This window comes from Sciurus carolinensis, chromosome 6 (genome assembly GCF_902686445.1).
Source record: "Sciurus carolinensis chromosome 6, mSciCar1.2, whole genome shotgun sequence".
Taxonomy (NCBI): domain Eukaryota; kingdom Metazoa; phylum Chordata; class Mammalia; order Rodentia; family Sciuridae; genus Sciurus; species Sciurus carolinensis.
The window spans coordinates 12387925-12404887 of NC_062218.1; the positions used below are offsets into that span (position 1 = coordinate 12387925).

Consider the following 16963-nt stretch of genomic DNA (forward strand, 5'->3'; position numbering starts at 1 on the left):
TTCACAGCTTTCTGGTGGCTGTGAGCTGACGGTGGTGATCCACGACTTCACGGCCTGCAACAGTAACGAGCTGACCATCCGGCGTGGCCAGACAGTGGAGGTGTTGGAGCGGCCCCACGACAAGCCTGACTGGTGCCTGGTGCGCACCACTGACCGTTCCCCCGCGGCAGAAGGCCTGGTCCCTTGCGGCTCGCTGTGCATTGCCCACTCCAGAAGCAGCATGGAGATGGAGGGCATCTTCAACCACAAAGGTAGGCGCCAGGGAGGCCACAGGAAAGGGTGCCGGAGCCCTGGCTGCCACTCCTTGCTGCCTGCTCGTGCGTGTGCTTCCGGCCAGTCCTGCCATCAGCCATCACCAGTCTGCCTGGCTTTTCTGAACCGCCAGAGCTAGGGTGGAAGTGAGGATTCCACCTGTGAACTCAGAAGGGATCTTGCTTCCCAGGTTGTTGTAATAAGACGAGGCATCAGCTTAGAGGAGGAGGAGGCACTGCTCTTTGGGGCCAGTGTCATTCACAAATGAAGAAGGGAGAGAATGTTCTAGAACTGCCTGCTCCTACCTAATTAGAACTGCCTTTTTCTTACACTTTTTAAAGCATGGCTAAGGGAACATCTTGGTATGGAAATAGGTATGGGAGGTAATAGGTAAAGGAGATGAGACCTTACTCAACCTCTCCTTAATCAGGATTCCGCCACATGGATCATTTTAACTTTCATCTATTTATTTGCATTAAATTCTAGGAGATCAAACACGCAGGCCCGAGAGCTTAACCAGTCCACTGTAACTGGATCTCAGGACATCCTAGATTCCCCAGCTGCCTTCACGCAGAGGGGACTGAGCTGGGTCCTGTGAGGCAAGGCCGCCCTAGGCCACTTTCATGCAGAGCTTTACTACTGACAAGAGAAGAAACTTTTGGAAGACAAGCTTTTAAACTGGAGTAACAGGGCATGTGAACGCAGCAGCATTTGGCACTCGTAGGCATCTCTCTTAGAGTGTGGTAATTGCAGCAGGACTGCTCCCGTGTTTTATCTACATTGATCCATGACAGGTTCTTATTGATACTACAGAGTTTTTATCCCAAATGCCCACTGTGGCAGGTGTGGGACAGATGTGGCTGCTGCGCCCTTGAAATGTGGCTCATCTGGATTGAGCTATAAAGTACACTACAGGTACAAAGTGTGCTGAATTTTTGTGCAAAAAATATGTCATTATTTTATAGTCATTACACATTAAAATAATGTATTTCAGAATGGGTTAAATAAGATGTATTATTAAAATTGCCTACTTTTACTTTTCAAAGCATGGCTACTAGAACATTTTGGTTCACTTATGCAGCTGATAGTATATTTCTGTTGGATGGTGCTCACTGACTCTTTATTGCAGTGAAAAGCAACTGAGACTTCAGCCCTTTGAAGAAACTGTAGCTTCTATAAAAGTGCAGAGGAGGTAGCACTGTACACTTCAGCCATACTGCATCCTCATTTTTGTGCAATACTGGTGAATGACAGTTCTCCCGGATTCAGGGTATACCGTTTGTTTTCCCTTCCCGAGAGCATCACTATACTCTTGCATATCTGTTTTCTGTTAATCTTAGGGCATTCCAGTGGCTCCCTTCCCCTGTGCCCTCCTCAAATCCCTCATGACAGGGTCTGGGCCACCCTCCAGCTGCCACAAGTGTAGTCTCGTCCCCTTGAGCTGGACGAAGCTGCACGGGATGCCACTGCCCACTAGCTCACCTCATTAATGGTAGGCCAGCTATGCTCTGGACTCCTCACTTCAGTAAAAAACAGGAAAATTAAACCTATTATTTCTCCAGGGATATGGAGAGAAAGGCAGAAAATTTTCAGATTTTGGCCAAAAGTTGTGGTTCCGATTTCCTTTCTGGCAAAATTGCTGTGTGTCAAGCATGTTGGACTTCGAGGCAGGGCTTCTGAGTTCAGACGGAGGTCTGTGCTGCATGGTGTCTCTCATCCCACTTCCAGGGTGTTTGAGTTTGCATAATATATAAAATCCATGAGTTTGAGTTGAAAATAAAGCACAGCTTTTTTCCTTAAGTTAATCTGACCCCCTGAGGAGCCGGGTGAACCTGAGCATGCCACAAATAGACTTGTTCTGAAAGATTCCTTTTTGTATGTGCCCTTCCCGCAGCGTGTTCCTTGCTTCCTGGTGTTCTCAATTGCAAGCTAGCCGAGGAGAAAGAACTAAGTGTTTGCCGTACTTGATTTTGTCCTGAAAACTGATGGAGGTTGGTTACGGCTAGTTCCTAAGTTGCGTGCCATTTCGCTTTCTTCTCTGACTTTCTGTGATGTTCTAACACCTGAGAAATTACTTCTTTCCCTCTCAGACCTGATCCTTACTGAGAGGGGTTTCTTCAGGGATTAAGACTGTTAGGAACAACAGTCCACATTGAGGGCTGAGGTATTCATTCCCCTCACTTCCTTATTTCCCCTATAATGTCAGGAAACACGGACAAATCTGTTCTCTTCAGTGCTAGGACTTGGGCAATGACAAGACAGGAAGTCAAGGGAGGGAAAATCTACCTTCAGGCTTTTCAACTAACCCTGTGGCAGAGAATCCTCTCCAGGATCAAGCCCAGGAGTCAGACATCCTTGCCAGAGTCTTTTTCTAGGATTCTAGAGTCCTTCATCAAAGAGTCAGTGCAACAAGAAATGAGGACATAGGAATGAAATCCAGAAGGACAAAGAGACTCACCTGAGGCCTCTGCCACCTTGGGATGGAGGAGGCCTTGATTTGAGTCCACTCTACCAACAGCCCATCCCTTCCCCTTCTTCCTGTCCTGTGCGTGCCACTGTGGTTGATAACGTATCGCTGTGTGCTGGGCTGTTGACGCGTCACCCACATGCCTCTGCTCACCTGACACCTCATGTTGAGCCCCCTTTCATCATAACAGCTGTTATGGGCTTGGAGGACATGACAGTGAGCAACGTAAATACTGCCCCTTCTCTCATAAAACTCAGTCAGAACTATTCTTGGGTCTGGGTTAGACCCTTGGCAGTGTTAGATCACAAACGGTCTTGCATCTTGTATACTTTCACATTTCTGACCGGAAGACACAGTCAGTACATATCTGTTCTCATCACTGTTAATCTCTAATGATAGTTTCATTGATGACTCTGATACTGCTCTGACTTTGTGGTAAGGAAGAAGGAGCACATTCTCAATCTCTGGTTCCATACTTTTCTCAGCTTCCATACTTTTCTCAGCTTCCATGTCTCTGTCAGTTTCATAACTTCCTTGTCAAACAACTTATAGTTCCTTAAATTTTAAATGTAAAGACCATACCTGTTGGGTCTGCGGCTGTAGCTTAGTGTAGAGCACTTGACTAGCATGTGTGAGGCACTGGGTTCGATCCTCAGCACCACATAAAGATAAATGAATAAAGATATTGTGTCCATCTACAACTAAAAATATTTTTAAAATAAAAATAAAAACCACACCTGTTAAGATCAAGTATCTGTTTGCTTGTGAACAATAAGCTATTTGAAGGATTATAATGAGCATAAATATTCATATCAACCAAGAAAGGCCTAGTACTCGGTGAGTGGTGCCCAGGTTGCCCTGGTGATTCTGAAGCCTGGCTGAAGTCTGTTAGGCAGTGAGAACGCTTGGGATTCATGATGACCAGGTGTTTTTTTTTTATTTCCTCATACCTAGATCCTTAAAGTGATTTGATGTGAGGATAAAAACACAGGTTACTTAAATTTTTTTAAATTTAATTACACAACTTGGTTTTCAGGAAAATATAATTATGTCTGGAACTAGACTCCATTTTGAACATTATTCCATTGAGAAGGGTTTTCCATTTTGTGGAAATAGAAAAGATTGTTTTGGCAGGTCGCTCTTCAGCATCGTATGTAATCTGATATGGGGTTTGACAGTTCCCCTGGTCTTGCTCTGTTTGTCCTTCTTTCTCACAGTATCTCAGTCTCAAGTTCAGCAGGTGCTGAGCTTACTAAAACAGAACAAGGATTTAGTGAGTGCTGCGCTTGATCAGTCTGTGGATTTGCTGTGGCCTCAGAATCTGGAGCGTGGCTTGGGTGTAGAGACCCGTGTCTCCCCCAGCACGTCTAAGTTGCCGCCCACACGAGGACCTCCTCACTCTTGCACTCTCTTGGGAATGAACTGACTCTGTGGAAACAAGTGTCAGGTAACTGCCTCTAATCTCAGTTAATCCTACTGATGTTTTCCCTTCCACTGTCCCAACTTGTGGGACTTCCATCCATTTCCTTATTCTTGGTCACGGAAAGTACACAGGAATATCAGAAATGTTTCTGTTCCTGATACGGCCAATTCACAGCACCCCTTTTGCTGTATGCCACTCTTACCTGACCTATTGATCGTTCTGCCTTCACAACTAAGAGCTGTCATGCAGATGATCCCCGTGCCCAGCTCCAGGGAAGCCTGCCAGGAACACTGCCCAGAGGGAGTGGGATGAGAATCGAAAGAAATACAGAATCGTTGCTGTCACTGACCTGGCCAAATAATGGCAGCAGCATTCTGCAGGGTGAGTGCTGGAGCACACCAAGAATCTCTCTAACTCTGCCGCTGTTTCTGTAAGGAAGGAAGATTCAGCCATCCGTCCTCGGAGGTCCTTTCATTGTGCTCACCTGCTGTCTGCACCTGGGAGACTGCCAGGACACTTATGCGTGCACACCGCCCGCTCAGGTCAGGCCTGCCTCACGGGGCAGTATGGTGACTCACTCTCAGCCCCAACACAGTATTTTGCCAAAATGCAACTTTAAGAGAAGACCTGTCTGTGGTAAGCGCGGCATTTGTGGTCAAAGCCTTTAGAAGGGCCACACTTAGCTGGTGGGCTTGCTCTTGGCCTGAGTTCTAATCCTGCCTGTGTCTTTGGTAACATCCCTGGGCTGGGATAGAGTGGAAATGGCTGAGCACTGAGGCCCTTGCCAACTCTCTGACATTCTACATTTACATTTTTTAGAAAGTTTTTCTGAATAAAATGTCCCATTCAAAACTTCTGCCTTTACCTTTTGCCGACTCACGGTGAGGTAGCAGGTGCTGTTTTTGCCAGTGCTTTGATATGTCTGGAGTGAGATGCCCACTTACAAAAATCAGCCTTCACCTCTCTAAAAGCTATTCATAATCATAAAGGTTTTTTTCTCTTTTGTGTAGCATGAGCTTCAGTTACCTGCATTTCATTTTAAAGAGGTAAAAGAGTGATTTACTTGCAACAAACATGAAAAATAAGGAAATACAAGCATGAGAAATAAAGCCTCTTGCTTGCTGACTTGAGCCTTGAAACCCAGGAGCTGTACCTCAGCACCCTACATTTTACTGTGGTAAAGTGTATCCCCAAAACAGTCCTCCATGTTTTTGGCTCACTGTATGTAACACCTACCCATCTAACTCAGATCTCATCCAGGCTGGCTGTGGTCACTGTAAAGAAGCACAGAGATTACCCTCATAAACACAGTGATACATGACTACTTTCAATTAAATGGGCATTTTCTTTAACCCAAGTTAAAAGGAAGAGATTTTCATTTGAAGCTATCTGAGATGTCCTTCTTTTTCTGACCTAAACCCTGGGCCACCTTATTGCCTCCCCACAAGCTCTCTCCCAGGGATTTTCTTGCCCATCTCTTGTCACCCGACCTCTCGGCCTTTCTTGCCCTAAAACATAAATCCCATCTTAGAACTCTTACTGAGATTTCTTCCATTTGTCACAGAATGAAATCCAGTTTCCTAGCATGTCTTATAAGGCCTTGCTTCTCACACACGTGTGCACACACACTTATGCATATGCAGGTACCCGCAAGCACACACCCACTCATATAGTCCCTGTTCCATGTCACTAAATAAATAAAAATTGAAAAATCCTGAAGGAAAAAAGTAATTTATCCAGATGAGTCTGTGGAGGTGAGGAGAGAACAGAATGAATCTGCCTAGTTAACAAATATTTCAACACAAACACTAGCATCAGGGTATCCTGAAAAGGACAGTCTCGGTTAAATGGGAGGTCCAGCAACCATTAAAGATCTACAGGGAACTGTCCAGGAACTCACTGGAAGTACTTGAACAGATTTTACCAGGAATGATGGCTGCAGATACATACAGTGCTAAACTTAGTGTGACAGACGAACTGCAGATAAGCTCTAGGATCATAGAGCCCCTCAGAGAGCCAGCCCTGCAACCTCGGTACACTGAGGAAATAGACGGGGGCATGGGGAGTCACGGGAGGGAGTTTCCGCAGAGGCCCCAGCCAGGGGGAGTCTTCACCTGGAGCACCGTCTCAGCAGGGCTGTTAGTGGTGCAGAGCAGAGCAGAGCAGTTGGTTTGTGCTCTGTCAGGTTCTGCATGTGTTTGTTCCTGTTTTTACTTTAAACGTTCATACTCTTTGTAGATCTATTTGCTGGAGCCATTACTTATAAAGCTAAGAAATAGATATACTATTTATGCCAGGGACTGCTCCTTAGAATCACTTGTAATTCCTTAAAACAAAGGGATGGATGAGCCCAGGCCCTGTTCCTGGAGGCTCTGAGGCCCGCATCTCATTCTAATGGCCGTTCACTTGGTCTGACCACTGTGTGAATATGAAATAAGGGTATGCACCATGAAGGCCCAAATCACTGTCTCTGAGCCCCATCGTCCCCCCTCCAGGGACATTTTCCTCAGCTGACCCCTTCCCACACCTCCCTCTTTAATGTCTGAGCCCAGTGAGGCCAGAGCTCTACCTTCTTGCTTGTGCCCTGCCCCCATCCCTTCCTGGATGTAGGATGATACAGGTCATCCCTTAGCTCCTGTGCCCCTTCGTCCCCGTGTTGTACAGTTGAGAGCAGGTGACAGGACTTTCTAGCAGTTTGAGATGATGGAAGGAAAGACTGAGAAGGTCACCAGACGTGTCCCGTCTCAGGAGGCCACACCCAGCTTCACAGTCCTGCACCCACAGCTAACTCCCAGCATGGAGGATGCGCCAAAGGTGCCAAAGACTTCCCTACCCCCGTCCAAGCCCTTTCTCAGTTCTGGACACAGCATCAGCCCTTCATCAGCACAGCACGGTTGACAGAAAGCACCTCTCCTTGGAGTAGAAGCCTGTGTGCAGGCCTGTGGCCTCATCCTCTGCTCTTCCCTGGTCAGATAGGTCCAGGTAGAGATGGCCAGCATCAGTGACTTCTCAGAGTCAGGTTATTGAGTCTGATGTGACAGACAGTAGATCCAGGCTGAGCCATGGGCAGCCAGCCTGTGTCCCTTTGGCACCTGTCATGCAGTGGATCCATGCCACACACCCAGTTCCCCAGGCTTCCATGCCTTGGGAGCAGCCATTCGATGAGGACAGCACATGGGCTACCCGCACTCCTTCCCTACCACCCGAAAAGAGCACCAGCTTTGCAGAGACCACAGCATTTCTCCACCTCTTTAAAAGTCTGGCCACCCCAGAGTTCCCCAACCTGAGGCCTCTGACTTATCCCCAAGTATACTGCACATTTCAGATAACTTAGGTTTTTATTTGGTCACCTCAAATGTGCTCTTTCCCAGATCCTGAAATGATCAACCCCAAAAATGAATCTTACGTTTCTGACTTCAGATGAAACTTGAAACTGCTTATGACTTAAATGACCTAATAATTTTTCAGAAAATGTAGGGTATTAGAAAGGCGTTTGTGACATTAAAAAGTTTAGCTGAATATATTGTGATTCTGTTGTATTTAGACATTTACTTCAAGACAAATTGCCTCTGTTATCAGAAACCCTACCCAGGTACAATAATGTACAGACATTTCAAAGACATATCTGCCCACATATTCTTAAAATATATATAATGGAAGGTCCATGTACAGCTTTTTAAATTAGCTTAGAGAAAAGCAGTTTCATTCTGTTTGAACAGCTGCTAATGTAAATCCCTGTGGGAAGAAAAATAGAGAAACATGAAGTTGCACTAGGAATTAAAAACAAAGGCATTGTCCCTCTCCTGAGCACCATGTAGCCAAGACTCAGGGATCAGCCCCACACCTGTGATTAAGGAGCATGTAATTATGGAGCCACACAAGTGGGCCATTATTCTGTTGAATGCTTCATGTTTGAGGTATTTCCACATTCCAACTTTACTTTAAACTATTTATTAAAACAGGAGAAAAAACATGAACAGGTATTGACTATCCATATTAGATCATCACAAAATTATATATATGACCAAGTCATAAACAATGAGAAACTGTCTTCACACACTTGCTTCACATGGCCTGGAGTTAGGGAAAGCAGTGGGATCGGCAGAGGAGCTGACTGGGGACCGTGGAAGCTGCCTACTCTGGTGCTCGCGGACCCACAGGGCCAGTGCAGGCATAGGACCAGGAGCCTGCTTCTGCCTCTCTGGAAGCTGGACTCGGTAAACAGCTCACTGTTGGCATTGGTAGACATCAGACTGTACTGTTTGTTAGACAAACTAAGGAATTCCCTTTAAACGTATTCATTCTAATTAGCATTTACAGAGCTGTGAAAAATTACAGGGAGATGATATACTTAGTTCACAAGTTCATTGTGCTGTTTTTCATCAAGAACTTCAAGTGGGGGCTGGGATGTGGCTCAGTGCTAGAGCACGTTCCTAGAACGCACAGGCCCTGGTTTCAATCCCCAGTGCTGTAAAAAGAAACAAAGAATTTGATGTGAATTCATGTTGTACATGGAGGGAAACAGTTGTTTCCATCCAAGTTGGTTCTTGATGGAGTTTAGTAGACCATGGCTCTGAGGGCTGTTGATAAAACAGCAGCCGCATACCTGTTGAGCACTGTGTGCCAGCCTGCTTTGCTTCCGTGTTCCTCTCTCTGTTCAGAGACGCATGAGGTGAGATTTGGTGATTATTTTGTGTTCCTAGAGCTGACTTTTTCCAATAGGCAGAATTTTGATAGATTTGGCGTTAGATCCGGATAGTTGAGCTGAAACAGCAAGGAGTAGGGAAAGGACCTGTTTAGTCAGCTTTTTGCTACTGTGACTAAAAGACCTGACAAGAAGAATCATGGAGGAGGAAAGGTTACTGGAGGCTCACAGTTTCAGAGGTCTGAGTCCAAAGACAGCCCTTCCGTTCCTCCAGGCTCCAGGCGAAGCAGAGCCTCCTGGCAGAAGGGCATGAGCAGGAAGCAGAGAAGCAAAGAGAGCTCTCCTCACCAGTACAAAATGTTAACCCAAGATTACGCCACCAGGGACCCACTCCTCCAGTTCACACCCGACCTGCTTATAGTCACCACCAGGTTAATCCCCATCAGGATTCATGCACTGATTTGGTTAAACCTCTTATATCCCAGTCATTTCATCTCAACTTTCTTGCATTGCCTCACATGTGAGTTTTTGGGGACACTTCATATCCAAACCACAACAGGGCCTTAGATGATTCTGGCTAATTCTGAGCATGGGCCCTGCAAGGCCTGAGTCACATGCCCCTGAAGGAATCTGAGATGATGCTCTGGGACCCATCAGGACCAGAGCATTGTACCTAGGCACAAAACTTTTACATTTAGCTTTAGAGACCCCACCTACTTTCAGAATTTTTTCTCTAAAGAAGAGAAAACCCAAATTGTCAGGCTTATAACTTACTTTGAGGTATTTCACATGGTTCAAAAATAAAACATGAAGAAGTATAAACTGAGAAGGCCACAGTCCCATTTACTGTGTGTAAATAAGCCTTTTTTATTTTTTATTTCTAACTTACCTTTCCAGTGGTTTTTTTTTTTTAATATTTTTTATTTGTTGATGTACCTTTATTTTATTCATTTATTTAATATGTGGTGCTGAGGATCAAACCCAGTGCCTCACACATGCTAGGCAAGCGCTCTACCTCTGAGCCACCACCCCAGCCCCCTTTCCAGTTTTCTGTTAATAAGCAAATACTAACAAATAAATATGTTCATTTCTTGCCCTTTTTTGCCCGTGGCTTTTATTATTTGAGTCCCTATCCATACAGGGACCTGCCTCGTTCTTCTTTCTGGATATGCGGCACTTCACGTGTGCACAGATCCTAGTTTGTTAGGTAGTGCTCCACATAGGGACACCTAGGTTGTTTCCAGGCTGTTAATTGTTAAAAACAGTGCTACTTTGCACTTCTGTCATCTGGTTCAGGCACAGGCACAGCTTTATAAGATGGAACTATAGAATTGATGGATTAAAGGGAACACCAGTTTTGGGGGGAAAAATTATCCGAATCATAAATTAATTGTACCAGTAAAAATCACAGCGAAACATGACATTTACTTTAATATATATTTTTAATTCAGAAAGAGCCTTGGCACTTGAGTTGTACTGAATTCCTGTGTTCTCCAACTTCATTTTCCCCATGTAGAAAAAAAAATAAAATTATCCCCTCTGAGTGGGTCACTCTTTAAAATCATTCATGAATAAAATCATGAGTATGACTCATGTGTGAGGCAAGGTTTTGATGGACATTTTCCTACAGAACAGGAGCATGCAGTAAAATATTTATTTTAATAATATCTCTCAAAAAATTTCACGTTTATTGTAGATTTAGTCAAAGAGTTGCAAATCAGGAGTTCTCCACAAAAAGTAAGTGGCAAGGAGTATCCTCCCCTTCCTGCACAAGTGTGTGAAAATGGCTTGTGGGACTGGGGATCTCGCCAAGTGGCAGGGCACTTGTCTAGGAAACACCTGGCCCTGGGTTCAGTCCCCAGCACCACAAATACACGTGTGTGTGGATACGTGTGTGCAGCTTCCGTGCTGCCATTGTTCTGCCTTCCCCCGTACAGAGTTGCTCATGCCTCCAAAGTGCATCGTCTCCTGCAGGAAATACAGTCATGAGACGGGGCCCTCTGTGGCTCTTCTATGCTGTTGAAGGATTTAAGTGGGCTCTAAAAGGGGTGTGGAGGGTGGGCTGGCCGTGAGTCCAAGGGGCAGGAAGGCCGACCTTTGAGTTCTCTTGCTCCCTTCTGCTCTTTGTTCCAATCCAGGCAGAACTGTTTTGGAGTCTTTGGAGGCAGGCAGAACTATTTTGGAGTCTTTGGAGGTCCTTCAGAGTCTGAACCGTAGCCTGAAAAGCAGTGCCTAGAAAATTTGAGCAGCCCGGTCATTTCACATTGCTGAGTATTCAAGCAGCCATCTTTTTCCACATGTTTTCTAGCCAAGCATAGGACAGGGGATGGAGGTTTTATTGTTTGAAGTGCTCTTTAAGACATTTGAAAGGACAGTAACAGGTTCATTTCTTGCCTACTTTGCAAGATAGATCTGGAATACTTTATTACTTTAAGCTGTCAAGAAATGTAGCCTTGAATATTGGCCTGCATCCTTTTCCCCACCCTTTTTTTAATAAGCTTGTAGAACTTTATACTGAAAGGAAAAAATATCAAAGTTATTTTCTTCGATGGCTCAAAAATAATTAGACCATTTCAGTCCTAGATTATGGAGCAGATTGATATCAGATGGAAGGTAGGAGCGTATATTCCTTTGCTCAGATGCCATAACAGTCTCATAGACAGGGTGGCTCAAACTACAAAACTTTATTCTCCCATAGTTCTGGGTTCAAGAAGTCTAAGGTCAAGGGGTCACAAGGGTCAGTTACTTCTGAGACACCAGAGCTTAGTTTGCAAATGATCACCCTGTCCCTATCCCCTCACGTAATCATCCCTGGTATCTGTGTGTCCAAATGCCTCTTCTTGTGAAGACACCAGTCAGATTGGACCCATCCTCAGAGTCTTGTTTCAATCGCTTCTTAAGTAGTCTTTATCTCTAAGGTCTACAACTTCACTATAGAATTTGGGAAGACCCCATTCGCCCATCACAAGGCATTGTTTGAGCCTTAGAAAATGAGCAGTAATAATAAGTAGAATGTGCTGAGATCTGTCTTGGTGTGCCAAGAACTGTACTGGCTTTCTCTACATTTCATCTTCAGGCTCACCCCTGTGGAAGTGTGTGTATGCTGTAGTCTTTATGATAGGAAGATGGAAGCACAGAGAAATTAACTTAGTTGAGCTTAATAAGTGGTATAAAATGAAACTTTACAAAGAGCAGTTAGTACCCCTGTGCATCCTGCTCTGGACCCGTAGGAAAGAACCTTTGGTCTGAGAATGCAACTGAAGCCTCTGGAGACAAACCCAGTTGCCCAAGGCCAGATGTCATTTGTGGAAGAACTGATTGCAGAAGCTGATATCTGAGGCCCACAGCTCCAGGGTTGTTGGCCTCCCTGTAACTTAGTACATCCCTGAGAGCCACAGCCCCTCAGCAATCCATCTCCAGGAAAATGATCAGTTTTTAGCTTTCTGATTTGAATTATGGTATGATAATGCTACATGCCTTCCACTGCCCAAAGAAGTTCTCTTATGGAAATCCGTCTTTTTCTTCTCTTTGGGCCACATCTTTCCTCCAGTTAGTAATAGAAGTCTACTCTCAGTGGGCTTGTTTTGAGTACATGAATGCAAGAAGCCATCACAAGTAAAATCCATTTTTTCTTTTATCAGTTTGCAACCTTTTTGCAAGAATAAAAGGCTGTGGCTTCACAGCCCTTGTCTCTCCATTTTGCCCCAATGCTTGATCTCCCTAGCTTTTCCTTGAAAGAGCTGGAGAATTAAACATCCTGTTGGTCCCTGTCCCATCCCCCACAAATGTGTGACTGCATCGCTCCCTCTCTGAAGTTTTAACAGAATTGAGACATCAGAAGCACAGATTGACTATCAGGGGTTGACTCCATTGCTCTAATTTTTTGAACACTAGTTTTTGTTACTTTTTCAGACAACAAAATCTGTGAGATTACCCTCTCATATTGCAGTCCTGCGAATACTGACAATGCCGATGCAAGCAGAGAATGTCAGTGAGTTAAAGTGAAATGGGAAAAGAGAGTATTTGAATGTTTGTTTTGTTGAAGAAAGAGAAAAACTCACAGAGTTTGTGAAAAGATAGTAAATAAAGCAATGAAAAGGAGCCTGTCGGATTTTTGGCACCCAAATGGAGCGTTTGAATGCCTGGATAAAGGTGCTTTTGTGGGCTGGCTACTGCTCGGAAGCATCGGGAGCTCGTGTGCTGAATGGAGCCCTAAGAAGCAGGGGTTCATCATCCGGGTCCCTGCAGAGCAGGAGGTGTCATCTGTGGGCAAAGAAGCCACAGAAAGCCTCCTTGGGACAGGAGTATCTTTGTATGTGGAACCTGAGAGACTCCACCACGGGCCACAGCTGTGCTCAAGGCCAGCACTGCAGGCATATTGTGCAGAGCGGAAACGTACAGGGGAGAAGACGAGGGCCGCGGAGGCGGGGCGAGGAGAACGGTCCAAAATCACTACTTTATAAAGTGGTGTGGCATTTCAAAGCTCAGCCCCTCGGTTGTAGGACTCTGGCTGCTTTACGTAAGTGGGGCTGGAAGACGGACTCGAAAATGCAGCAGTGTTATTGATGAGGTCTTCAGTTCTCAAGAAAGCGCTGTGAAGATTTTAGAGGAATTGCACATAAAACGCCCAATACGTAGCCATTCATGCTCTGATCTCGGAACTTAGCTGGTGTCATCTTATGTGTCTCCTCTTCACGTTTGATTTTGTACATCATTTCATCCTACGTTAACTTTTAATTAAGAATGTGTGTTTCCTCTTCGGTAAGCCTTTTATATCAACAGAAGAGACTTCAGATCCATTGGCTCACCCTGACTGTAGCTTTCTTTAAGTGTATTTCTAGTCTTTCTCACAAAAGCACTATTTCTAAATTGACCCACTTCCTACTTTTGTTCTAAGACCTTTCTCAACAGAAATGAATGAAGTCATATTAATTACAGGTGCTTGGATATTTAAGTCCTAACATTTTAAGTATTCAAGAAACACTTATAGCAAGTGTCTTATGAAAAGTGATTTTTTTCTTTTTGGTATTGACTTTAACCATGACCATAGAGCTTCTTTTTGACCAGTCTAAATGAAAATACCTTTATTTTCATGAGAATGAGACTGGCTATTTTAATATTACCCCCACTTTCACGTCATAAAATGTGTAGAAAAATAATGGTGGTGTGTTCATTCAACCTATTCTATTCTTTTAAATAAATTATAAATCCCTTTATTTATAGATCCTTAATTTGACTAATGTTTCTTTTTCTATAAAACCTTTTCTGACTTCGCTGTTTGTTTAAAAATTCAATTTCTTTGAGCTGTTTGCATTTAAATAACAGCATAGTTTTTTAATAACTTTCTATTATGAAATAATTCTGGACTTACAGAAAACCTGTGGAAGTAGTAGAGGTCCTGTGCACTCTGTACCCTCACTCCCTCAGCAGTAGCATCTCACAGGACCGTGACGCGGTGATGAAAGGGGACACAGACCCCAGCATACCCCTGCTAGCCGAGCCCCATGCTTCCCACGGCCCTCGCTGCGATCCTCCTCGCAGCTTCGCCGGGAGTCCAGGGCACACGTCAGATTTGGTTTCCTCCTACCATGGTAGTCCCTTGGTCCTTTTTACCTTTTGTGACCTTGATTCTTTCCAGCCGTATCCGCCCTTCATGTTGTGGAATGCTCCCCAGTGTGAACTTACCTGATATTTTTTCATAATCAAGTTTATTTTCTGCATCTTTGGCAAGAACACCACAGGAGCAACTGTGCCTTCTTGGTGCATCCAGTCAGGGGCACAGAAAGGTCCCGGAACGTCGCCTGTTATGCTGAATTTCATCACTTGGTTCAAGTCATGACTGCAGTATTTCTACAGTGTAAAGTTACTGTTTTTCTTTTTGTAATTAATAAATGACTTGTGAGGAATTACTTTTATAAACTACATAAATATTCTGTTTCTCATTCTATTTTTCCCCACTAATTTTGGCATCTATCAGTAGTTCTTGCCTATATCAATTATTACTATACTGTTGGCCTCTTTTCCTCATTTCTTCTAAATTTGTGAATTAGAATTCTTCTATAAAGAAAAGTTGTCCCTGCCCATCATTTATTTATTTACTTATCTCTTGATATCTGTTGGAATTATGGGTATTTATTTTCTTCAGTGGGCCATAATCTAGCATCATCTCCCCTAACCCCAGAGTATTCCAGCTGTGGCCATTGGTAGCTCCTTCTGTGAACTCTTGACATGTTCCTATCATTTTATGAAGACACCCTTACTTTCTGGACTTTCAGGCTTGTCTTGTGCTTGTACTGCCACAATTCTGGAATCATACATTTCTTCAAGAAGCCCTCTTGTACTGCACAAGGGATTTGGAAACTAAGATATTGATGTGGGTGCTAGGTGCTAGGTGATGCTGTGACGTTAGGCCCTCTCAGGAGCTGTATGTATGTGTGCAGCCTGAGTGTACGAACATCTGGATTGATATGCTCTCTGCCTGCCTCTTTCCCTCCCTGTGTCCACCTCTTTCTCATTCCCTTGTGTGTGTGTGTGTGTGTGTGTGTGTGTTCACACCACACTGAAACCTCCAACTCCAGTCCCTCAACAAAGGGTTCTTTCTAACCTTCCTCTCTTCCTGATGAGACGTCTTTCTTTGACAGTACTATTCCTTGATCTCATTATCCAAAATAGTCAAAATAGTTTGAACTTATTTAAAATCATCATCTAAAAGTTCTTTTTCTGCCCTATTTGAATGTTTTCTTTGCTAATTCTGAGTTTATTTAAAAGACTTAGTTCCACCTATTCTCACTGCCCTATTGTCAGAATTGCTAACCATACTCTTGTAAGAAGCAAACTTCCAATCCCTTTTGTCTTTGATACATGGTACACAATCGGAATGTCCCTTTCCAAGTCCCTTTGGTGAGTTCTTTTCTTTCCCACTCGCTTTAGTGTGATCCTGGCCTTTGGCCGGGTCCCTTTGTGCTTTGTAGATTTCATTCTGGAAAGCTTATGTGCGCACACCTTACCTCTCCTGCTGGACTACCAGAACAGTGCCACACACTGGCCGATTCAAACCTCAAAAATTTGTTTTCTCGCCAAAAAAAAAAAAAAAAAATTCTTTTCTGGAGGCTGAAAGTTCAAGATGAAGGTATTGACAGGGTTTGTTTCTTCCGAGGCCCCTCCCTGGCTTTTGTATATGGTTATCTTCTCTTCTGATCTCTTGCTACAAGGACACAGTTATACAGGATTAGAACTCACCCTAATGACTTCATTTTAATTAATTACCTCTTTAAAGACCCTGACTAAAAATAGAATCACCTTCTGAGGTGCAGGAAGTTAGGACTTTATCATGTAATTTGGGGAGAAACAATTCAACCTGCAGCTCCCCTAGTCCTGATTAATTTTAATTATCTATTTTGGGATAGGTGAAATGTAACCATGATTCCTGGAGACAACACTCAAATTTTTTTGTGTGTGACCTTTTTTTAAGTTGTTTTTTTAATTTTTTTTTTTTTTTTTTTTTAGTTGTAGATGGACACAATACCTTTATTTTATTTATGTATTTTTTGTGGTGCTGAGGATCGAACCCAGTGCCTCCCAAGTACTAGGCAAGCGCTCTGCCACTGAGCTTCAACCCCAGCCCTGTGTGTGACATTTTTAATTATGCGTCCTTCCATCAAATTAAAATGTCAGAACATACCTGAAATACCAAAAAACAATTTCTTGTTTTCCTTCACAAACTGCACTCTTTGATTTCTACATTGTATATCTCCTCTTCTGCCAGATGCCTGAAATGTTTGTCTTTAACCCACCTCCGGTAGCCAGTCTTCATATCTGTCTTCTTTCTTTGCAAAACTCAACCCCATCTGTCCATAACTGGTATCAGTCTACTCCTTTTCTGTGTCCTGGTCCCCTAACATGCAGACTGTTGCTTTGTTTCCTGACCTCCATTCCTGGCTTGATAATGCTCTCGTGCTGCAGATAGACTTGGAAAGCACAGACCATGATTGGACTCAAAGCTTGCCAGTCAGCTGTCCCCCTAGAAGTGACCCGCATTCTCCTTACTTTACTCCAAAGATGTCTCCTTCTTGAGATGACCTGCGTTCTCACCTCGAATGTGTATCTGCTTTTCTAAATAAATCTGTCTCTGAAAAATGAAAAACAGAATACTTTACCCTCTTGTCTTTTCTCAAGC

General features: G+C 43.9%; 1 protein-coding gene across 4 annotated transcripts in view; it reads left to right on the forward strand.

Moving 5' to 3' along the window:
• Trio (trio Rho guanine nucleotide exchange factor) overlaps positions 1 to 16963 on the forward strand; it is a 322610-nt gene that overhangs the window by 244491 nt on the left and 61156 nt on the right. For 3 of the 4 annotated variants that reach the window (XM_047555754.1, XM_047555752.1, XM_047555751.1), the window contains exon 34: positions 8 to 251. In XM_047555754.1, coding sequence (XP_047411710.1) covers positions 8 to 251 — 244 coding nt within the window. Of the gene's footprint in view, positions 1 to 7; positions 252 to 12699; positions 14012 to 16963 lie in introns of those variants that run through there. The other variant, XM_047555755.1, reaches the window with a different exon arrangement.